The sequence below is a fragment of the Procambarus clarkii genome, chromosome 9, assembly GCF_040958095.1.
Source record: "Procambarus clarkii isolate CNS0578487 chromosome 9, FALCON_Pclarkii_2.0, whole genome shotgun sequence".
NCBI classification, from domain to species: domain Eukaryota; kingdom Metazoa; phylum Arthropoda; class Malacostraca; order Decapoda; family Cambaridae; genus Procambarus; species Procambarus clarkii.
Genome location: NC_091158.1, coordinates 4408104 through 4432252, shown reverse-complemented (window position 1 = coordinate 4432252; position 24149 = coordinate 4408104). Strand labels below are relative to the sequence as shown.

Sequence of the window (24149 nt, the reverse complement as noted above, 5' to 3'; positions counted from 1 at the left end):
GTCGATTGCTGCAACTGTTGTTATTGTTATTGCTAATGCTACATCTGTTATTGTTATTGCTGATGAAGCAAATGTTTTTGCTGGTGTTGATGCTGCAACTGTTGTTATTGTTATTGCTGATGCTGCAACTGTTATTATTGCTATTGCTGATGCTGCAACTGTTATTGTTATTGCTGATGCTGCAATTATCATTGCTATTGATGATGCTGCAACTGTTATTGTTATTGCTGATGCCGCAACTGTTATTATTGCTATTGCTGATGCTGCAACTGTTATTGTTATTGCTGATGCTGCAACTGTTATTATTGCTGTTGCTGATGCTGCAACTGTTATTATTGTTACTGCTGATGCTGCAACTGTTATTATTGTTATTGCTGATGCTGCAACTGTTATTATTGTTATTGCTGATGCTGCAACTGTTATTGTTATTGCTGATGCTGCAACTGTTATTGTTACTGCTGATGCTGCAACTGTTATTATTGTTATTGCTGATGCTGCAACTGTTATTATTGTTATTGCTGATGCTGCAACTGTTATTATTGTTAATGCTGATGCTGCCTCTTATTATTGTTATTGCTGATGCCGCAACTGTTATTATTGTTATTGCTGATGCTGCAACTGTTATTATTGTTAATGCTGATGCTGCAACTGTTATTATTGTTAATGCTGATGCTGCAACTCTTATTATTGTTATTGCTGATGCTGCAACTGTTATTATTGTTATTGCTGATGCTGCAACTGTTATTATTGTTAATGCTGATGCTGCAACTGTTATTATTGTTAATGCTGATGCTGCAACTCTTATTATTGTTAATGCTGATGCTGCAACTCTTATTATTGTTATTGCTGATGCTGCAACTGTTATTATTGTTATTGCTGATGTTGCAACTGTTATTATTGTTAATGCTGATGCTGCAACTGTTATTATTGTTAATGCTGATGCTGCAACTCTTATTATTGTTAATGCTGATGCTGCAACTCTTATTATTGTTATTGCTGATGCTGCAACTGTTACTATTGTTAATGCTGATGCTGCAACTCTTATTATTGTTATTGCTGATGCTGCAACTGTTATTATTGTTAATGCTGATGCTGCAACTCTTATTATTGTTATTGCTGATGCTGCAACTGTTACTATTGTTAATGCTGATGCTGCAACTGTTATTATTGTTATTGCTGATGCTGCAACTGTTATTATTGTTATTGCTGATGCTGCAACTGTTATTATTGTTATTGCTGATGCTGCAACTGTTATTATTGTTATTGCTGATGCTGCAACTGTTATTATTGTTATTGCTGATGCTGCAACTGTTATTATTGTTATTGCTGATGCTGCAACTGTTATTATTGTTATTGCTGATGCTGCAACTGTTATTATTGTTATTGATGCTGCTGCAATTGCTCTGTTATTGGTAATGCTTCAACTGTGTTATGTTATTGCTGATGCATCTGTTATTGTTAGTACTATTGATATTATTGATGATGCTGATGATGTTATTGCTGTTGCTCTGGTTGTTAGTGTAACAGGAATAATTGTAGCCATAATAGTACTATAATAGAATAATAATAATAGTATTACACTTCCCGACAGAACTGTTGTACCTGAATATTTTGTTTATTCCGTCCTTTCATTTGTGATCCGACCCCAGGCAGCTCCACTCACAAGAGGCCTATGTAGTTTTGATGGCCAGCCACCTAGTTTCTGTGGTGCGATCTCTGCACCTGCTCTGATGACCCAGTCTTGTTTTTGTGCTTGTCCACGGCGGACAGAGCCCTCTTACCGTTTTATATCTGCAGGTTTTTGGCGTCCTACTATTATGGCATCAGGAAATGCAGAAAATCTGTTGTTTAGATTTGTTGTTGTTCAAATAGATTGTTACTTATTAGAGTTTCATAATACTGGTCTACAATCAACAGTCTCACCAAAGGTTATTTGTCTGTTAATTCAAGAAAAGTCTATTTAATTAAACATAATTTCTTTACTTACCTTCTTACCATTTACTTCTAAAGTAAGCTGAGACAACTGTTCACTTAAAGGTTTTTTATGAGCTTCCCACTGCTGCTGAAGACGTACCATTTTGTCCTCACTATTCTTCAGTGCAATCTGAAAACAGGAAACTGGTAACAACAGCTACCGGGAACACCCTTTGAACAGTATGATACTGACAGAATATGTTATAGGAAAGCTATCTTCTTGTAAAGGATCCCAGTTTTTTAATACAACTGATTTGGGAGTATTGAATCATCCAGGTTGAGATGGCTAAGTTGTCTTGTGGATTTCAAGCAATGACAGCCTTGCAGAGGAGGCAATCACCCAAGAAGCATGACCTCAGTAAACATCAGTGAGAAAACTGAAATGTGCAAAATCTGCAGGTGTTGAATAGGTATACTGTAGGCAGAAATGATAAATCTGGTTAACAAAAAAAACCAGCGTTGAATGTAATGAAACGCCATTTTCTGGGTGAGCCCCGGAGGCTCCCTGGAGCTTATCGGGCTAATGTATGTTATATTAGACCGGGACATTAGCTATGGAGTTCAGACCTATCAGGGACCAGTGCCAGAACCTGGCCCCTTCAGAGAGGTTTCAGGGAGCAATGGCCCTGGAAAACCCCTTGTGGTTGGGGTTTTCCTTATCTGCCATCGTCCGGGGTTAGGCACCCAGAAAGGTAGGCATAACAAAACAAACCCCACATGGTAAAAACTACAACAAAAACCGAACATAGAGGTAGAAACTCCCTACAATCACAAGGAAACAAGGAAACAAGCAAACATCACACTTTACTGCCGCGCCGATCGTCCGCGCAGCCCTCCCTGCCCCGGGAGGGGGAGGGGGGAGCCCCGGACCTACCGCGCCAGCTGCCAAGCTCCAGTTCGGAAGCTAAGCTTCAACCAACGCGAAAAAACCACCAACCAGTGGGAGGGAGGGTTGCCAGGGAGCCTCCGGGGCTCACCCAGAAAATGGCGTTTCATTACATTCAACGCTGGTTTTCTAAGGGGAGCCCCTACGGCTCCCTGGAGCTTCATACCCAAAGACATCATACCCAAAGGAAAAGAAAGGGCTAACCCGGGAGGCGGCCGCCACAAACTCTGCAATGCAAAGCCAAGACAACCGGTCGCAAACCTGCGACCCAAGGCAACAAGAACGCCCAAGAGCAGACGCGCATAAGGATGGGCGGCCAAGAACCTGTGCGACCCACAAATCCTTGCGCCCGAAATGAGCCCTAGACGTCGCCAACACAGCAGCAAAAGCTGCAAACGTCTGAACAGCACGGGCGCAAAGACAGACCGCAGGCTGGAAGAATGAAAACTCTGCGGACGACCTGGGAGACCCGAGCCCTGAAAACAGGGAACGAAGGAACCGGATCAACCACAGCGCATCCCCAGACACGGTACGCCGGCAACAGCAAAAAGCACAACCGGACAACACAGGGCGCACCCCCCGGCCAAACCAATCAAGTACCAATACCCCAGAACCCCTCCGGAAAGCAGCTGTCACGACCGGCGCCAGGACAGAGAAAGGCTGCACACCTATAAAGCTACCACCAGTAACAAAGAGCAGGAAACTGAACCGAAGGGGCTACCACAAACTGAAGGGAAGATAAGAAGGCACCCTGAACAAGGACCATGATGGCTCAGGCGACGCATGAGCAGGCCGGAGGGGAAACAAAACACGAGAAAACGTATGAAACGTCATACTGGAGCCAAGACGAAGCTCGCAGGTGGGACACCGTCAACAAAGCCACCTAAACACCATAGAGATGGTGATACCCCCGTCAAAATACCAGACGCGAAGAGCCAAGGAGAAGGCCGAACCAGTCACTGACAGGACCGATTCAGCCTGCTGAAAGAGGCAGAGCCTCAGGAAAAACGCCCTGGGTACGGACACCTATCAAGCAGCGTCTGAAAAGAAGGCCGGGCCGGCCACCATGGAACCATAAGGACTGTTCTCGTGGGAATGGGCTGCAACCGAGCCAGAATCCGAAGCAACAGCTGGACCGGGAGAAGAGGAACAGGTACCCCCTACCTTGACCAGTCCTGCCGAAAGCATCCACCGTGAAGTCCTCGCAGGTGGGAAAGGGCGCCACAAAATGGGTGACGCCTAGACCACGCTGACCCGAAGACGTCCATGGCCAGGAGTCCATACGCCCAACAGAGCCAACAAAACGAATCGGCGACAACTGGCCAACCCACGAAGAGGAATGAACCGAGACAGCTGTCCGCCAGGATGCAGGACACACCCCGGACACAAACCTCACGGTTAGCCAAACCCCTGTGGTTCCGGCAAGAACCACCAGAGGACAGTCCGAACAGAGCTGAATGGTAGAGTACCTAGTGACCCAAACCCTCTGAAGCTCAAACCAGACAGCCATGAACACCCGAACCGTGCTGTGAGCCCGACGGACAGACAGACTCCATCAACCTCGGCCGACCTGGTGAGCACTGGTCACAAAGACCCAGCCAAGAGACGACCCGTCCGTGAACCCATCGAGCGAAGGCTCGGGGAGGTGCCAAGGCACGGAACCCCGAAAACCCCAAAGAGGAAGCTGGTGACGCAGCACCAACACAAGATCCCTGGAGGAACCCAATGAATGCAAGAGGCGGAAGGGAAGTCTCCGCAGGAACCAACAGACGCCGTATCCAAACCCGACTCCGCGGGCAGACAAGCACGCCGAAGTGCAGACTCCTGCACAACCGCTCAAGCAACCACTGAGCAACCCAGGACCCCCTCCTGAACAGCCGAAGGCGGGACCACAGCCGCATTAACACTTCTGGAGGGAAGACAATGAGGGGCCCAAGAGCCTGAAACAAGGCCCAGGTCCGAACCCGGGACGGAAACAGAAGGTAAAACCTCCAGATCACCAGGAAACCAAACCCAGCGATCTGGAAAGAACCATCCCCTGGCGAGCAGACAAGCGGACTGACTGGGAGCCCACTCCAGCCAGTCGTCGAGGTAGGCCAGACACCGAATCTCAGACGCAGACAGGGCACTAAGATCCGGTAAAGATGCAAAGAGTATACAAAGTGCCCTTCACAAAATAGGGAATGCAATAAAAACAGCAAACCTGAAGCCCCACCACCAAAGCATTGTATGACAATCATATGAAGACATATTATGACACATGACAATCATTATATGACAATATGACAATTATAATCAAAGCATTATATGACAAAGAGTGCTGGGAAGACGGGACACCACGAGAGTAGCTCTCATCCTGTAACTACACTTAGGTAAGTACACATAGGTAATTACCAACCGTGCTAGCCCCAGAAAAACTGGAGAGGAACGTGCCAAGAAGTGACCTGGAGGTCCAGGTCCACCATCCATGCACCCGGCCCTAACAGAATCCGAACAGGAGACAACAGTCCTCCGAGCAGGGCAGAGGATCCAGGGCGCAGACGGAAGTAGTCCAGAAGAACTGCAGACTGGAAAAGCTCATGACTGCAAAGAGCAGACGGGAAAAGCTCATGACTGCAAAGAGCAGACGGGAAGCCCAGAAGGATGGGGCGGATCGACCACGCCCCACGCACCCACGAAGAGGAAATGACGAAGCGCAGGGAAGAAGCCCACCCCGCCAGCTCTGAACCCCCCCCAAGGGGGAGAAGCCGTCCTCCGACGCCAGCAGAGGCCGGAAGACAACCCAAAGCGCCCACCAACAGCGGGACCAAGCGAGAGGCAACAGAGCAAGCTGCTCCCCCAGCGCCCAGTCAACAGAGAAGGGAACAGAACCCCTTCAGAAAGAAAAAGTACACTACCGAAGTCATGAGGAGAGACTACGGGAATGAAACCACACTTCGCTGGAAGAGGAAGTGAGGGGAGACCTGATCACCACATACAAGATACCCAAGGGAATCGACAGGGTTGAGAAGGACAGGCTATGTAACACAAGGGGCACACGCACTAGGGGACACAGGTGGAAACTGAGTACCCAAAAGAGCCACAGATAGAATTAAAGTTTTTTTTTTTTTTTTTTTTTTGAGTGTCAGAATGGGAACGGGAAAGCACTAAGAAGTAATGTGGCGACTCCTCACACAAGTAACGAGGCTGACCCCCATACAATGTCACATGTAGACATGACAGAGCCCAAGAGGCACAGGAACCGATACACCTGTTGACGGACGGTTGAGAGGCAGGACCAAGGAGCCAGAGCTCAACCCCCACAAGCACAACTAGGTGAGGACATATATTGTAAAAGCACAAGCCGCCGACTAGTGGCAAAGAGCACTACGCTGGCCAGGCAAAGAAGGCACAAAACTGCATCAAAAGGCCCACCTCGACAGCAAAACCACAAAGTCCCAGCACAACCACAACATGTGCCAAGACCCAAAAAGCTCAGTCTGCAAGCCAGGAAGACCCCGGAACCCCAAAAGGCAGAACCGGGTCACACGAGGAAACAAAGTCCCCTGAACCCACAAAAGGGGGCCCAAGAGGAAGAAACCTCCAGAACGAAACCAAGGAACCCAAAGGAACCCAGAATCGAACCAGGGGGAGCCCAAACCACCACATTTGCCGGCGGAGAACACCACTAAAAGGCAAAGCACAGACCCCAGCAGAACGCCCTGGGAAAACGGTCCCAACAGACCGAAAACCGAGGGGCAAGGTGCGGGAGCAAGCATACCAGCCAGGGGCACTGAGCCTAAACCCAGAGGCTCAGACCCAAAATCAACACCCAAACGTTCCCAGAGGAACAGGCAACGGCAAGAAAACACCAGAAAAACAAAGAAACGACAACAGGAGAACAAAAACCCTGCAAATTTTTTGAAAACTCACCAGAGACGCTCGCTCGCACACCCAGACGCATGTAAACAAACCGCAACGCCGCCCTGGTGGCCATGCCGTGAAACCAGCAGACGAAAATGGCCGCCAGCAGGGGCTGTGACTGACGCTTAATACACAAAAACACGCCAGCAAATGTGGGAAGCTAGCAGACTGGAAGGGCGAAAAACGACGCCCAACAGCAGAAAAACCCCTGAAGGGGCAAAACCGCCCCAGAACTGCTAGCAGGCAACCCCCACAGCCCCGGGAACCAACAACAGAGGCCCCGGGGCAGAGCCGTCCTCCAAGCCCTCCGCCCTTAAAGAAAAGCAAGAGCCCATGGGAAAGGCAACAAGAAAGGGCCGCTGGTAAGACCCAGAAGCCTTGGCAGGAGGCACAGGCTCAAACCTCCGTCCCCAACCCGAACGGGGCATCCCCCGAAAACCGCCCGAGTGTCTGCCGCAACTGAACCCCGCCCCGACCCCGAAACCCGCAGACGGTCCGGAGCCGGGAACATGGAGAGAAAGGGGCGAGCAGCACCTAACCAAACGGGGCGGCCACGGGCATTCGAGTGGGAAACCAACCTAGCATGTTGCAGCAACCTAACCTAGCTTGCAACACGGATGCCGCCTGTACTCTGAACAGTAATAACATCAGGAGAGTACTGGAGAACAAGCAGAGAATCACTCGCAAGACTCCGGGTCAAGGTGTCAGTGACCCAACAGGCAGCATGACGGAGGTAAAAATGGCGACTGTCACCCGGAGACAAGGGAACAGCAACCAACGATCCCGTTCAAGAAGGGTTGGAACCCGGAAGACACATTCAATGGTCCCCCGAGCCCAGACAGGGGTTTCCAGGGCCCGTAGGGTAACAACTACGGGAAGCCCGGGCAAGGTGTTGCTAACCGGTTAAGAAACCCAAACATAACAAGAGGGTAGATGATAGCACTGAAAACCCCCGAGACGTGTACAAGCACGGGGGCCTAGCAGAGGGCCGCCAAACACTACCAGTGGAACTATAACCACCTTAGGCAGACCCCCACCAGGCAAGAAAATGAAAAACAAAAGAAAAACCCCGCAAAAGTACACCGTCTCCAGAGGCAACAGAAACCGGCCGCCGCTTAGGTGGCAGGCTGCGCAACACCTTGACGCCCTAACCAGCACAATACCAATCCCTACCCAGGGCCAAACAAGGGCCCCAAGCCCCAGCTGGCCCCAAGGGCGAGGCAAATGCCGAGCAGCAAGAACCTCTACGGGAATGGTTCCCGAACGCCCCAGGGAAGATAACCCTGTAACGCAAGGGCAGTACTCACAGGGCGCTTAGGGAAGTCAGCCACTAAGCACATGCAGCCCCGGCACTGATGAAGTACTCCTGGCCACCGCACACCACAACACACGGCAGTGAACGCCACACAAGGCAAACACCGCCTAGGAAACTGAGGCCAGAGAAGCGTCAATCCCGGTTGACATTAGCGAACGAACTGGAGCTTGGCAGCCGGCGTGGTAGGTCCGGGGCTCCCCCCTCCCCCTCCCGGGGTGGGGAGGGCTGCGCGGACGATCGGCGCGGCAGTAAAGTGTGATGTTTGCTTGTTTGCTTGTTTCCTTGGGATTGTAGGGAGTTTTCTACCTCTCTGTTCGGTTTTTGTTGTAGTTTCTTACCATGTGGGGTTTGTTTTGTTACGCCTACCTTTCTGGGTGCCTAACCCCGGTCGATGGCAGATAAGGAAAACCCCCAACCATATGGGGTTTTCCAGGGCCATTGCTCCCTGAAACCTCTCTGAAGGGGCCAGGTTCTGGCGCTGGTCCCTGGTAGGTCTGAACTCCTTAGCTAATGTCCCGGTCTAACATAACACACATTAGCCCGATAAGCTCCAGGGAGCCGTAGGGGCTCCCCACAGAAAACCAGCGTTGAATGTAATGAAACGCCATTTTCTGGGTGAGCCCCGGAGGCTCCCTGGATCTTATCGGGCTAATGTATGTTATGTTAGACCGGGACATTAGCTATGGAGTTCAGACCTACCAGGGACCAGCGCCAGAACCTGGCCCCTTCAGAGAGGTTTCAGGGAGCAATGGCCCTGGAAAACCCCATATGGTTGGGGGTTTTCCTTATCTGCCATCGACCGGGGTTTGGCACCCAGAAAGGTATGCGTAACAAAACAAACCCCACATGGTAAAAAACTACAACAAAAACCGAACAGAGAGGTAGAAAACTCCCTACAATCCCAAGGAAAACAATCAAACAATCAATTTACTGCCGCGCCGGTCGTCCGCGCAGCCCTCCCCTCCCCGGACCTCACCACGCCGGCTGCCGTCAGTTCGGAAACTAGGCTTCAATCAACGCGAAAAATCCCGCCGACCGGATGGGAGGGAGGGTATCCAGGGAGCCTCCGGGGCTCACCCAGAAAATGGCGTTTCATTACATTCAACGTTGGTTTTCTGTGGGGAGCCCCTACGGCTCCCTGGAGCTACATACCCAAAGAGAAGGAAAAAAGGGGACTTACCCGGGAGGCGGCGGCCACAAACTCCTCAACTCGAAGTCGAGACAACTGGCTGCAACCTGCGACCCAAAGCAACACAAGAACGACGAGGAGCAGGGACGTTCACCAAATAACGGGCGGCCAGGACTCTGTTCGACTTCCAAAATCCACGCGCCCGAATATGAGCCCAAGACATATTACCAAACACGGCAGCCAAAGCCGCAAACTTCCTAACGTCATGGGCGCGAGGATAGACCGCAGGCTGGCTAGATTTAATAACCCTGCGGACAACCTGGGAGACCCGAGCCCTGGAACAGGGAACGAGGGAAACCGGATCAACCCAAAGCGCATCCCCAGCCACTCCGGCTGAAGCGCGCAGGTAACGTCGAAGTGCAGCAACAGGACAACACATGATGCACCCCGGCCGAACCAACCAAGCATCAATGACCCACGGACCCCTCCGGAAAGCAGCCGTCTCGTTCTTCGCCAGAAAAGATGGAGAAGGCTGCAAACGGAAAAACCTACCCCCAGGACCAAAAGAGCAGAAACCCCTGCGCCAGAGGAGAGCATGAAGCTCCCCTACCCGGCCCCCAGAGGCCAATGCCAACAAAAACAAAGCCTTGGAAAAACAATCAGGAACCGAAGGGGCCACCACAAACCGAGGAGAGGAAAGATAGGAGAGCACCCTGTCCAAGGACCAGGACGGCTCAGGCGGCGCATGAGCAGGCCGGAGGTGAAACATAGCACGGGAAAGCTTACGAAACGGGGCGGATGTGACGTCCACCCCGAAAGCGAGCTGGAGCGGCTCCGCCAGCGCCGCACGATACGAGGCGACAGTATTAGGCATCAAATGACGGTCCTGAAAAAGCCAAGTAAGAAAGGACAAAACAACCCGATCCAAAAGAAAAGACAACCTACGAAGAGCCAGAAAATGGCGAAAGGAACGCCAGGAAACTTCATACTGTCGCCTAGACGAAGCTCTCAGGTGGGACACCATCAAAGAAGCCACCTGATCACCATAGAAATGGTGATACACCCGCGTCAAAAAGACCAGACGCGAAGAGCAGAGGAGAAGGTCGAACCAGCCCCGTACCGGATCGGGCCGACCTGCTGAAAGAGGCGGAGCCGCGGGAAACGTCCAGGGTTCGGGCACCGAGCCAAAAGCACCGGAAACCAAGGCTGGGCCGGCCACCAAGGGGCCACGAGGACTACTCTCCCCGGGAATGTCTCTAACCGAACCAGAACCCGAAGCAACAGCTGAACCGGAGGAAAGAGGTACAGGTAACCCCACCTCGACCAGTCCTGCCGAAAGGCATCCACCGCGAACGCCTCGCAGTCGGGGAAGGGCGTCACATATATAGGGAGATGCCGGGACCACGCCGACGCGAAGAGGTCCACATCTGGGAGACCGTACATCTGGCAGATCCAACGAAACGAGTCGTCGTCGACCGTCCATTCCGTGGACAGGGGAAGGAAGCGAGACAGACCGTCCGCCAGAACATTTGACACTCCCCGGACGTGAACCGCACGGAGAGCCAAACCCCGAGAATCCAGCAGACGAACCACTTGAAGGGACCAACCCCAAAGAGCCAAGGACCGAAGAGAACCCCCGCGGTTCAGGCAATGAACCACCGGAGAACAGTCCGAATGGAGGCGAATGGTCGATCCCCGAGCGACCCGAATCCTCCGAAGCGCGAACCAGACAGCCGCGAACTCCCGAACCGTGCTGTGAGCCCGATGGAAGGACGGACCCCACCATCCCTGGCCTGCCTGGTGAGCACTGGTCACAAAGCCCCAGCCGAGAGACGACGCGTCCGTGAACACATCGAGCGAGGGCTCGGGAAGGCGCCAAGGCACTGAACCCCGAAAAACCCGAAGAGGAAGTCGGTGACGCAGCAACCGACATAAGACCCCCAGAGGGCAAACCCAACGATCGCGAGAGAGGCGGAAAGGACGTCCCCGAAGGAACCAAAACAGACGCCGAAGCCAAACCCGACCCGGCGGGTAGACTAGCATGGCGAAGTTCAGACTCCCGCACAACCGCTCGAACAACCGCCGAGTGACCCGGGACCCCCTCAGAAACAGCAAACGGCGGTCCCGCAGCCGCCGCAACGCCACCGGAGGGAGAGAAGGAAGCGGTCCGAGAATCCCAAACAAGACCCAGCCAGGTCCGAACCTGGGACGGAACCAGATGGGACTTCCTCCAATTTACCAGGAACCCGAACCTGGTGAGCTGGGAAAGAACCATATCCCTGGCGAGCAGACAAGCTGACCGACTGGGAGCCCACACCAGCCAGTCGTCGAGGTAGGCCAAAACCCGAATCCCTAGAAGACGCAGACGGGTCACCACAACTCGGGTCAGACGCGTGAAAACGCGAGGTACTAGATTCAGGCCAAAAGGTAGGCATCGAAAACGGTAAGCGTGACGCCCTACCACGAAGCCTAACCAGTCCCTGAACCCCGGATGAATAGGAACGTGCCAATACGCGTCCTTGAGGTCCAGGGACACCATGCAGGCACCCGGCTCCAACAGAAGCCGGACCTGAGACAGAGTAGTCATCCGAAAGGAGGGGCAAGGAATCCAGGGGTTCAGACGGGACAAGTCCAGAATGAACCTCAGAAACGCACAGTCCCGTTTCGGCACTGGAAACGGGCGGGAAACCCACCTGAGGGACGTAGTCGTTTCGACCACGCCCAAGCGCACCCACTCCAAGATGACTTGATGAAGCGCAGGAGAAGAGACCTGCCCTGTTAGCCCCGAACCCCCCAAAGGAGGACGAGTCGCCCAACGCCACCGCAGGCCGGATGACACGACCGAAAAGGCCCACAAATCGTGGGACCAAGCGTGGGCAAACAGAGCGAGCCTCCCCCCCACCGCCCCGTCAACGGGGCAAACCGCGAAAGGGCCGACGCCCCTTACGAGAACCCAACCGTCGAACAGGGCGATCACTGCGCCGACCAGACGACGCTGGCCCCGAAGGGAACAACGGCTCAGAAACTGGCACCAATGGCCCACCTCGACCAGCGGAACCCGAAACCCTGGCACGACCCCTCCGAAACTGCCGAGAACGACCGCTCCGGAGAATCAACAAGTCCGCCATAGGACGACAACTAGCCGAAGCTGCATGAAACTGGGACACTGCAGACTCTGCAAACAGCAACGGACAAAAAGGAGACGAAAACCTAAGAGCCAGGGCCCAAGCGGATTCCAAAGAGAGGGCGAGCACAGCCTGACGGCACGCGAGGCGAGAAGCAAAAAACAGAGACACCGCTTCCTTCAGGATGGGCGCAAAGAGCTTCAACAGTGCAGCCGACGCCCTAGCTGCCGAAGAAAGCGCCCCGGACGAAGGCCCTTCACTCAACGCTCCCACATCCTCCTCGAGCCAAGCAGAAGAGAGCTCGAGAAGGGAAAAGAAACGCAAGACCGAAGCCAAATGACCACGGGAGCGCAACTCCTCCGCAACCAAGGAAGCCGAAAGCTGAGGAACCTGCACGTGAAGCTGTAAAAGGCCAACATCCCGAGAAAGTACAGGAGCGAATAAGCACGCATTAAGGTGCTCAAACTCGCCCCCCAGGTAAACCTGCATAAAAGTAGCAGTCTCCCGCCAATCAAGCGTGCGGGTCCGACAGAACCCATGCCACGCCCCCAACGAAAAGAAAGGGCAGTCTGCTAGCCAGGAAGACCCCGAAACCTCCAAACGCACCCAAAAACGGGAAGAAGAACCAAACTCAAACGAGGACGGATCCATTGGGGAGGCATAACCCGGGTCTCGCAAGAGGTATGCAGCAAGAGCTTCCCGTGCCACCTTCGCAGAGAGACGGGAAGTAGCAAACCCCTATAAAGACGGAGCCGAGGTACCCAAAGGCGCCCGGAACCGAACCCGGGGAGGAGCCGAACCCAAATCATACTCATACAGGGAGGGAGGGTAAGAAAACCCCTCCCCCTGCAACAATAAACCCCGTGGGGAAGGCAAAAGCACCCAAGCGGGGTCACATAACAAGTTGGTAAATTTAGATACTATAGTGAACTCTCATGTAGAAATAATTAGTAAATTGAAAGAAAGTAATGACCATTTGAATAGCAAAGTTTTATGTCTTGAGGGTTTAGTGAAAGACTTGCGCAAGGATAAGAATCAATTGGAAACAAATTGCAAAGCCATGGAAGAAGAAAATAAACTCTTAAAAATAGCTTTGGAAGAAGTTAAAGTAAATTTAAACATAAATGACTACAATAGGTTAGGCAAGGAAATTCAACAGGAGAAACAGCTTTTGTCAGCACAGATGGAGGAAGTTACACAGGGAATAGAACAGTGCAAGAAAGATATGCAACTCACTTATGCACAAGTGGCCAAGGAGAAGGAAAAAATAGAAGAAGCAGTAAAGGAAGTCAAACACTGCTGCAACCAAGATAAAACAAACATTAGGCTAGAAGTGAGGAAAGAATTGGCATCTAACCCGAAGTTGGTGCAAAACACAGTTGATCGGAGTAAGTCCCTGATCATTTTTGGCTGCAAAGAAAAGGCGATAACATCTAGGTCAGAAAGAGCTGTAGAAGAAGCTAAAGTAGTAGATAAAATTGTTGGCCTCGTGGAAGGTCTTACAAACAGAGAGAATGTGTGCGACTACAGGAGAATAGGCAGGTACGTAAAAGGGAAAGATCGACCTTTGAGGATCACCCTAAACGGTGCCAAACAGATGGAAGAAGTACTAAGGAATGCTAGAAAATTGCAAAGGGATGAGGATGGGAAAGGGTGGTCGTTAAGACGAGATCTTTCAAAAGAAGATAGAGAGAAGCTGAAACTGAACCTCGCCGAGGCAAAACATTTAAATGAGAGCAGGAATGAAGAAGAAATAAATTCTTTTTTCTACAAAGTGATAGGGGTAGGCAAACCAGTAAAGTGGTACATAAAGGCAAACCAACAAAATCAATAGAGAGAGGGGGAGTGAAGAATAAGGAGAGGGGGAACAAGTTCCTGAAGATTGCATACACCAACATAGATGGAGTGAGATCGAAGATACTGGAGTTAAGTGATGTAATACAGCTGCAGACACCAGACATTGTTGCACTCACGGAGACAAAACTTGAAGATGTAATTTTAAATGAGGTCATATTCCCAAGGGGCTACTCAATTTGGAGACGGGACAGAAAAATTAGGAAAGGCGGTGGCGTTGCTGTGCTGGTAAAAGAACACCTAAAGGTGAAGGAAATAATGACTGCCAATCCACAAGAAGTTGACATAATAGCACTAGAGATCTGCTATGAGGATGATAAACTAATGATGATAAATGCATATAGTCCACCGCCAAGCAGCACATGGTCAAAGGAGGAGCTAGATAGTAAACGTGAAGGTCTTATAACAATAATGAGAGAGATTATAGCGAGAGCGGATAACGATAGATCACGACTGTTGATAGTCGGTGACTTCAACTTGAAATCCATAGACTGGGAAGCATATGAAGCTAAAACAGAAGATTTTTGGACCTGTAAATTTGTAGACCTCATCCTGGAAACATTCTTGTATCAACATGTTAAACAAGCTACGAGGATGAGGGAAGGGGACGTTCCCTCCATGCTAGATTTGATATTTACCAGGAAGGAGGAAGAGATATTTGACATTCAGTACCTTCCTCCCTTGGGTAAAAGTGACCATGTCTTTTTGGGAATAAAGTATGCAATGCGTTATAAGCTGGAAGAAAATAAGGAGGTTGAAGCAGTTGAAAAACCAGACTTCAGGAGAGGACATTATGGTGACCTTAGAAATTTTTTAAGTGAGTATAATTGGACAGACTTGATGCTAGGCAAGGAAGTGAATGAGATGTATGGCAAGTTTTGTGAAATATATGATAAAGGCACAAAAAAATTTATACCAAAACAGAGATGCAGAACTAGGAAACAGGATTGGTTCAATAGAAATTGCGAGAGGGCTAGAGACCGAAAGACACAAAAATGGAATCAATACAGGAAGAGGCCGAACCCCCAAACATACCAGCGATACAAAGATGCGAGAAACAACTACATGGCAGTGAGGAGAGAGGCAGAAAGAAATTTTGAAAAAGGGATTGCGGACAAATGTAAAACAGAACCAGGTCTATTCTATAAATTCATAAACAACAAATTGCAGGTAAAGGATAATATTCAGAGGTTGAAAATGGGAAATAGATTCACGGAAGATGAAAAGGAAATGTGTGAAACACTAAACGAAAAGTTCCAAAGTGTGTTTGTACAAAATGAAATCTTTAGGGAACCAGATACAATAAGAATTCCAGAGAACAACATAGAACACATAGAGGTGTCTAGAGACGAAGTGGAAAAAATGCTCAAGGAGCTCGGTAAGAACAAAGCAGCTGGCCCAGATGGCGTTTCACCATGGGTTCTGAGAGAATGTGCATCTGAGCTCAGCATTCCACTTCACCTGATCTTTCAGGCATCCCTGTGTACAGGAATCGTAGCAGACGGGTGGAAACAGGCTAACATAGTTCCAATCTACAAAAGTGGCAGCAGGGAAGACCCCCTCAATTATAGACCTGTATCATTGACAAGTGTAATAGTGAAAGTATTGGAAAAACTAATCAAAACTAAATGGGTAGAACACCTAGAGAGAAATGATATAATATCAGACAGACAGTATGGTTTTCGATCTGGAAGATCCTGTGTATCGAATTTACTCAGTTTCTATGATCGAGCCACAGAGATATTACAGGAAAGAGATGGTTGGGTTGACTGCATCTATCTGGACCTAAAAAAGGCTTTCGACAGAGTTCCACATAAGAGGTTGTTCTGGAAACTGGAAAATATTGGAGGGGTGACAGGTAAGCTTCTATCATGGATGAAAAATTTTCTGACTGATAGAAAAATGAGGGCAGTAATCAGAGGCAATGTATCAGAATGGAGAAATGTCACAAGTGGAGTACCACAGGGTTCAGTTCTTGCACCAGTGATGTTTATTGTGTACATAAATGATCTACCAGTTGGTATACAGAATTATATGAACATGTTTGCTGATGATGCTAAGATAATAGGAAGGATAAGAAATTTAGATGACTGTCATGCCCTTCAAGAAGACCTGGACAAAATAAGTATATGGAGCACCACTTGGCAAATGGAATTTAATGTTAATAAATGTCATGTTATGGAATGTGGAATAGGAGAACATAGACCCCACACAACCTATATATTATGTGAGAAATCTTTAAAGAATTCTGATAAAGAAAGAGATCTAGGAGTGGTTCTAGATAGAAAACTATCACCTGAGGACCACATAAAGAATATTGTGCAAGGAGCCTATGCTATGCTTTCTAACTTCAGAATTGCATTTAAATACATGGATGGCGATATACTAAAGAAATTGTTCATGACTTTTGTTAGGCCAAAGCTAGAATATGCAGCTGTTGTGTGGTGCCAATATCTAAGAAGCACATCAACAAACTGGAAAAGGTGCAAAGACATGCTACTAAGTGGCTCCCAGAACTGAAGGGCAAGAGCTACGAGGAGAGGTTAGAAGCATTAAATATGCCAAAACTAGAAGACAGAAGAAAAAGAGGTGATATGATCACTACATACAAAATAGTTACAGGAATTGATAAAATCGACAGGGAAGACTTCCTGAGACCTGGAATTTCAAGAACAAGAGGTCATAGATTTAAACTAGCTAAACACAGATGCCGAAGAAATATAAGAAAATTCACCTTCGCAAATAGAGTGGTAGACGGTTGGAACAAGTTAAGTGAGAAGGTGGTGGAGGCCAAGACCGTCAGTAGTTTCAAAGCGTTATATGACAAAGAGTGCTGGGAAGACGGGACACCACGAGCGTAGCTCTCATCCTGTAACTACACTTAGGTAATTACAGGGGGCCCAAGGCCCCCAGGCCGACTCCTCCCCAGCCCCAGGATCCCCTACGTCGGGACCCGGGGCAGAGCCGTCCTCCAAACCCTCTACCCCTGAAGAAAAGGTATAGTCCAAGGAAAAGGCAGACAAGAAGGGGGCCTGCTGGTGGGACCCAGAAGCCTCGGCAGGAAGAACCGGCTCAAATGCCTCCGTCCCCGACCCGGATGGGCCAGCCCCCGAAGCAGCCCGAGTCTCTCCACCAACTAAATCCTGTGCCAAGGCCGAAAACCGCATACGTTTCGGAGCCGGACACAGGGGAAGAGGTGCAGGAAGAACCACAGGGGAAGGACCAGAGGGCGTAGGAGTCAAAGCCATAGCAACCAACGCCCCCAGGTCAGGGTCCCTAAAGCCAAAACGGGGCAGCCTCGGGGCATCCAGGCGGGAAACCGACCTAGCGCGTTGCAATAACCTAAATCTAACATGCAATGCTGATGCTGCCTGTACTCTAATAGGAACATCCTCAGAGTAAAACCTGAGCACAAGCAGAGAACAGGACTCGCAAGACTCCGGGTCAAAGGTGTCATTGACCCAACAGGCAGCATGACGGAGGCAAAACAGGTGACTGTCACCCTGAGACAAGGGCACACTGCAACCTTCAAACCCGCACAAGGCAGGCTGGAACTCGGGAGATGCATCCATGGGTCCCCGAGCCCCGACAGGGGTTTCCAGGGCCCGTAGGGTAGCAACTACGGGAAGCCCGGGCAAGGTGTTGCTAACCGGTTAAGAAACCCAAACATAACAAGAGGGTAGATTATAGCACTGAAAACCCCTGAGACGTGTACAAGCACGGGGGCCTAGCAGAGGGCCGCCAAACACTACCAGTGGAACTATAACCACCTTAGGCAGACCCCCATCGGGCATGAAAAATTAAAAACAAAAGAAAAACCCCGCAAAAGTACACCGTCTCCAGAGGCAACAGAAACCGGCCGCCGCTTAGGTGGCAGGCTGCAACACCTTGACGCCCTAACCAGCACAATACCAATCCCTACCCAGGGCCAAACAAGGGCCCCAAGCCCCAGCTGGCCCCAAGGGCGAGGCAAATGCCGAGCAGCAAGAACCTCTACGGGAATGGTTCCCAAACGCCCCAGGGAAGAGAACCCTGTTACGCAAGGGCAGTACTCACAGGGTGCTTAGGGAAGTCAGCCACTAAGCACATGCAGCCCCGGCACTGATGAAGTACTCCTGGCCACCGCACACCACAACACACGGCAGTGAACGCCACACAAGGCAAACACCGCCTAGGAAACTGAGGCCAGAGAAGCGTCAATCCCAGTTGACATTAGCGAACGAACTGGAGCTTGGCAGCTGGCGCGGAAGGTCCGGGGCTCCCCCCTCCCCCTCCAGGGGCGGGGAGGGCTGCGCGGACGATCGGCGCGGCAGTAAAGTGTGATGTTTGCTTGTTTCCTTGTGATTGTAGGGAGTTTCTACCTCTATGTTCGGTTTTTGTTTTAGTTTTTACCATGTGGGGTTTGTTTTGTTATGCCTACCTTTCTGGGTGCCTAACCCCGGTCGATGGCAGATAAGGAAAACCCCAACCACAAGGGGTTTTCCAGGGCCATTGCTCCCTGAAACCTCTCTGAAGGGGCCAGGTTCTGGCGCTGGTCCCTGGTAGATCTGAACTCCTGAGCTAATATCCTGGTCTAATATAACAAACATTAGCCTGATAAGCTCCAGGGAGCCATAGGGGCTCCCCACAGAAACAAAAAAATTGAAAAGAGGGGCATTCTAAAACCAAGATTCTACTGTACTATCAACCAGGTCGTACAAAGCAATGGTGTGCTGCTGGTGATGACAGCTGGAGAGTGTGGTTGTGCTTCTTTATCTTTGATGCTATATAATGAAAATAATGTAACATATGAAGAAATGACATTTTTAATAATTGTATCTATAACCTTCTATTTCCCTTTCAATTATGGGCAGATGCCTCTCCATTCAACCAAAGTGAGAAATACAGTGATGATAATGAAGACACAAAATTATATTCTGATCTCAAGTCTTACCTGTAGTCTCTGAATATTTGTTGATGATTCAGGTAAAAGACTTGATGTTTTCCGTTTCATATTAAATTCTATCATATGCTCTTCTTTCATCTGTTCTTCTTTTGTCAATTCCTCAGTGAGCTGTAAAATATAAAATTAGATAAGAATTTTAATGTTAATCAGTAACCTGCATAACTCTTAACACACAGATACTGTACAGTATATGGAAAATATATGGAATATATACCATATTTGCCAGCGTAAAAGACGCACTCTCAAGGCACTGGTGTGAAGGGTGAAGATGCCCCTCGAGATGCACCGGCGGCACATGAGCAGGCTAGAGGTGAAACAATGCCCTAGAGAGCGTTCGGAACGGAGCAGAAGTGACATCCACTCCGAACTTAAGCTGAAGCGACTCTGCCAGCGCCGCACGATACGAGGTGACAGTATTTGGCATAAGATGATGGTCCTGAAACAACCAAGAGAGAAAGGACAAAACAACCCGATGAGATATCGAAGACAACCTACGAAGAGTCAAGAAATGGAGAAAGGACCACCAGGAAACTTCATACTGCTGCCAAGATGAGACTCGCAGGTGGGACACCATCAACGAAGCCACCTGATCACCATACAAGTGGTGATAAACCAGTGTCAAAAAGACCATACGCGAAGATCAGAGGAGACGATCGTACTCCTCTGATCGTACCAAAGATCAGAGGAGGCTGGTTCAAAGATAGAACCAGCCATGTACTGGACCAGACTGATCTGCTGAAAGAAGCGGAGCCGCAGGAACACCCTCGGGTTTGGACACCGAGCAAGCAGCGCCCGAAACCAAGTCTGGGCCGGCCACCAAGGTGCCAACAGGATTACTCTTCCCTGATAGATCTTCAAGCGAGCCAGGACCTGGAGCAACAATCCAACTGGGAGATAGAGGTACAAGTAACCTCACCTCGACCAGTCCAGTCAAAAGGCATCAACCTCGATGGCCTCACAGTCAGGGAAGGGCGCCACATAAATTGGAAGATGCCTCGACAATACCAAAGTGAAGAGGTCCACCTCCGGGCACCCGAACGTCTGGCAGAGCCAAAGGAATGAGGCATCGTCAACCGTCTATTCTGAGGGCAGGGGAATGAAATGGGACAGGCTGCCTGTCAGAACGTTGGACATCACCTGGACAAACTGCCAGGACAGCCAAACCCCAAGAACTCAGTAGACGAGTCACCTGAAGAGACCAGCTCCAAAGAACCAAGGACGGCATCGAACCCCCTCAGTTCAGGCAATGAACCACCGAGGAGCATTCCGAATAGAGCCAAATCGTTGATATGCAAGCAACACGAACCCTCTGAAGCGAAAGCCAAACCCCCACGAACTCCCGTACTGTGCTGTGAGCCCGTGAACGGACGGAACCCCACCGACCCTGCCCGGACTAGTGAGCACTGGTCACAAAGCCCCAACTGAGAGAAGATGCATACGTGAACACATCAAGCGAGGACTCAGACAGGCACAACAACACTGAACCCCAAAAACCCAAAGAGGAAACCGGCGCAGTAGCCGACGCAAGGCCAGATCCGACCCGAAGGGTAGACCAGCACAGCAAAGTTCAGACTCCCAATCAGCTGCTCGAGCAACCAACGAGTGACCCGGGTACCCTCCTGAAACAGCCGAAGGCGGGACTGCAGCCACAGCAATGGCGATGGAGGGAGAGACAAGGAAGCAGTCCGAGAGTCCCACACAAGACCCAGCTAAGTCCGAATCTGGGAGGGAACCAAATGGGATTTCCTCCAGTTCACCAAGAACTTGAACCCAGTGAGCTGGGAAAGAACTAAATCTCTGATGAGTAGACATGTGGACTGGCTGGAAGCCCAGACCAGCCAGTCGTCGAAATAAGCCAGAACCCGAACCCCTAACAGACGCAAACTGGTCACCATGACCCGGGTAAGGTGTGTAAAAATGCGAGGCGCCAGATTCAAGCCAAATGGAAAGCAACGAAAGCGGTAAGCATGCCAACTCACAAAAAAAACAAGCCAGTCCCTAAATCCTGGATGAATCGGGACGTGCCAATACGCATCCCGGACGTTCAGGGACATCATCCAAGCACCGGCTCCAAAAGCAGCCAGACTTGGGACAGTGTAGTCATCTGAAAGGAGGGGCAAAAGACCCAGGGGTTCAGACAGGACAAGTCCAGAACGAGCCTCAGGTCTGCACAGTACCGTTTCGGAACTGGAAACAGGCGGGAAACTCACCTGAGGGACGCCGTTGTTTCAACCACGCCCAAGCGTACCCACTCCAAGATGACCTGACAGAGCGCAGGGAAAAAGAGGCCTGCCCTGCCAGCCCCAAACCCCTCGAAGGAGTAGTTTGGGACTGCAGACCGGAGGAAACAATTTGAAATGCCCACGAATCGTGGGACCAGGCAAGAGCAAACAGCGTGAGCCTCCCCCCCCATCACCCCGTCAATGGGGGCGAACGGCGACAGGACCAAAGAACAAATCCACAAGAGCCGTGACGAGAATTTGAACAGACGTCCGAGATCATCCCAGACGCTGCCTTAATCGACTGAGCTACGATACGGTCAAAAAGAGTTGAAACCAGAAGTTGAAACTAATTTACTTGGATCCTGCAGCCTCTCCGAGACATAAACCAGGGTTTTACACAACTCCCCCATGCACTCGAGTTATGTCAATAGACTGTTCTACCTCTTCACCCTTACTTCATTACACACAGAAATTACAATAGCGTGATGCATCAATGAACAAATCCACAAGGGCCGTGACGAGGATACGAACCTACGTCCAAGATCATCCCAGACGCTGCCTTAATCGACTGAGCTACGCCAGCTTTCAGATGAATCCATTGGTGATAGATGCTTGGTTAGTCCAGTTGGGGGTGCATCACATTTTGTGTCCAGTTGTGGCTCTTTGCCACTATCTGTTGGTCACCAGTTCTCCCTTGGTGGACGCTTTTTTCAGTTTTCTTGGTCCCCTGTTCCAAGGCTCATATTTCATAGATCATCCACACTGTCATCAAATGTAGCCAGCCAGTGGTCAACCCTTGGGCCCATGGTGTTTGCAAGTATGCTGTATTAGAAGCAGTCTTCTACAACATGTCCTGGGCTGATATTTAACTCATGGGTTTTGGCATTCTAACAGGGTTCTAAAGACCCAGTACTGTATTTGATTAATATCCTTGGTCACATTTGGTCATGTGTTGCCTTTGGCCATGTCTCCCAGCCTGGATTCTTTTCTTCATCCTAGTGCATGGTGCCTCTCCTGCTGTCTATTAAGTCCAATTTTGGTTTTCTGTGGTTAGCTTCAAGATGCAACAGGGGCTTCCCGAGAAATCCAGCAGTGAATGTAATGAATCTCCTATTTCTGGATAAGCCCTGATGGCTCCCTAACTCACTCCCTTGCTACAAGGTTAGTTGGTTCATTGGTGGGATGTTCTTCAGCTCCAGAACCAGGTAAGGAATATGGCTGCATGTGGAAGATGGGCTGCCTGGTGGTAGCATTCGCTATCAAGATTCACACTAATTTTTATTTTTTCTCTTGAATTATATGAATCGTTTGCAGATTTGTTTGGCAAAATTTCGAAGCTTAAGTCTTTCTTATCCCTCCAGTTGTCTGTAAAAGTTCATTGACTTTCTTGATGTTTTTCTGGTGTGGTGGCAAATTGTCACTTGCTCTCTGTGCCTCAGTGAAAATGGCGGCAGATTTGGCTCTGGTCCCTGATATGCCAAACTGAACTCTCATGTCTGATATGACCCATGTGTACCTTACCTTGAGGTTACCTTGAGGTGCTTCCGGGGCTTAATGTCCCCGCGGCCCGGTCGTCGACCAAGCCTCCTGTATGGAGCAATCTCAGTGAGATAGCCTCAGGTAGCCACCAGAGATCATCCGGAAAGAGGTGTCTTATTACATTCAACACAGGGTTTTTATTGCTATTTTATTTAGTCTTTCTAGGATCAAGATTATGAATATGTCTCTTCTTCAAGGCACTGTCCCCGTGGCACAGTGATAAAACACTCGCCCGGCATTTTGCAAGCGCTTTGGCCTGGGTTCGTATCCTGGCCGGGAAGGATTGACTGGGCGCCAATCCTTAACTGTAGCTTCTGTTCACCTAACAGTGAATGGGTACCTGGTTGTTAAACAATTTGGTGGGTCATATTCCGGAGAAAATTGGGGTTAAGGACCTTCTCAAAATGCTATGCATGCTAGTGGCTTTACAAGAATGTAAGAAATCTTGTGTATATATATATAACTCTTGTAGTGAGAAAACTCATGGGGCCTAGTCCAGATAATGTGTTGAGTGTAATGAAACACCATTTTCTGGGAAGCACCTCAGTACTGTAGTTCCACATTCCCACCTGGTATTTACACTGTATGGAGAAGCAATTTATTGCTTGTGTTAATGTTTATTTTTAATTCATTACTTGCCAAATATTTCTCCATGGAAGGTTGAGTGACTTTTTATTTTTAGCAGGCAATGTACTTCAATTGTGGTTTAAAATAATCAAAGCTATAACATGAAGCAATACTCCTTTATTGAGTTCTATAAGAGCTCATAAAAAAGGATTAAACTAAATATTTCCATTTAATTACATGAATAAATTTTAGTTAACATTTTCTGATATTATACAACATTATCATTCCTATCATGCTAACTGCTGAATATGTAAATAAGCAACATATAAATAATTTTTCACCTTGGCTAACACTGACATAGACTGCTGAATACCCTGAGTACATTCTTCAGTCTTATTCATAACGTTGCTTATTTCAGTCTGCAGGCGAGAGAGTTGTTCCTCCCTTTTTAAGTGAATCTGTTCTTCTGTTGTCACACCAGTTTCTGGAGTTGGTGAACCTTTATCTATGTTTGCCTCCTTCTCAAAGACCTGAAAATATATAATTCTCAGATAAATATATGCCAAGGTGCATGGCTATCTCAATACACCACATTTTCATACACAAATGTCACATAACCAGATCACTTATGTCATTATATCAAGTGGAACAAAATAACAAGATGGACTAGTCTAACATATTAGAATATGT

At 49.4% G+C, this 24149-nt stretch overlaps 1 protein-coding gene across 1 annotated transcript in view; it reads right to left on the bottom strand.

The window, feature by feature from the left end:
* The window catches only part of LOC123766262 (coiled-coil domain-containing protein 22 homolog), a 202955-nt gene that overhangs the window by 30839 nt on the left and 147967 nt on the right, over positions 1-24149 (bottom strand). The window contains exons 7-9 of the mRNA XM_069321082.1: positions 23801-23989; positions 19120-19239; positions 1988-2104 (exon numbers count right to left, since the gene is read on the bottom strand). Of these exons, the coding sequence (XP_069177183.1) occupies positions 1988-2104; positions 19120-19239; positions 23801-23989 (426 nt within the window). The remainder of the gene's footprint in view (positions 1-1987; positions 2105-19119; positions 19240-23800; positions 23990-24149) is intronic.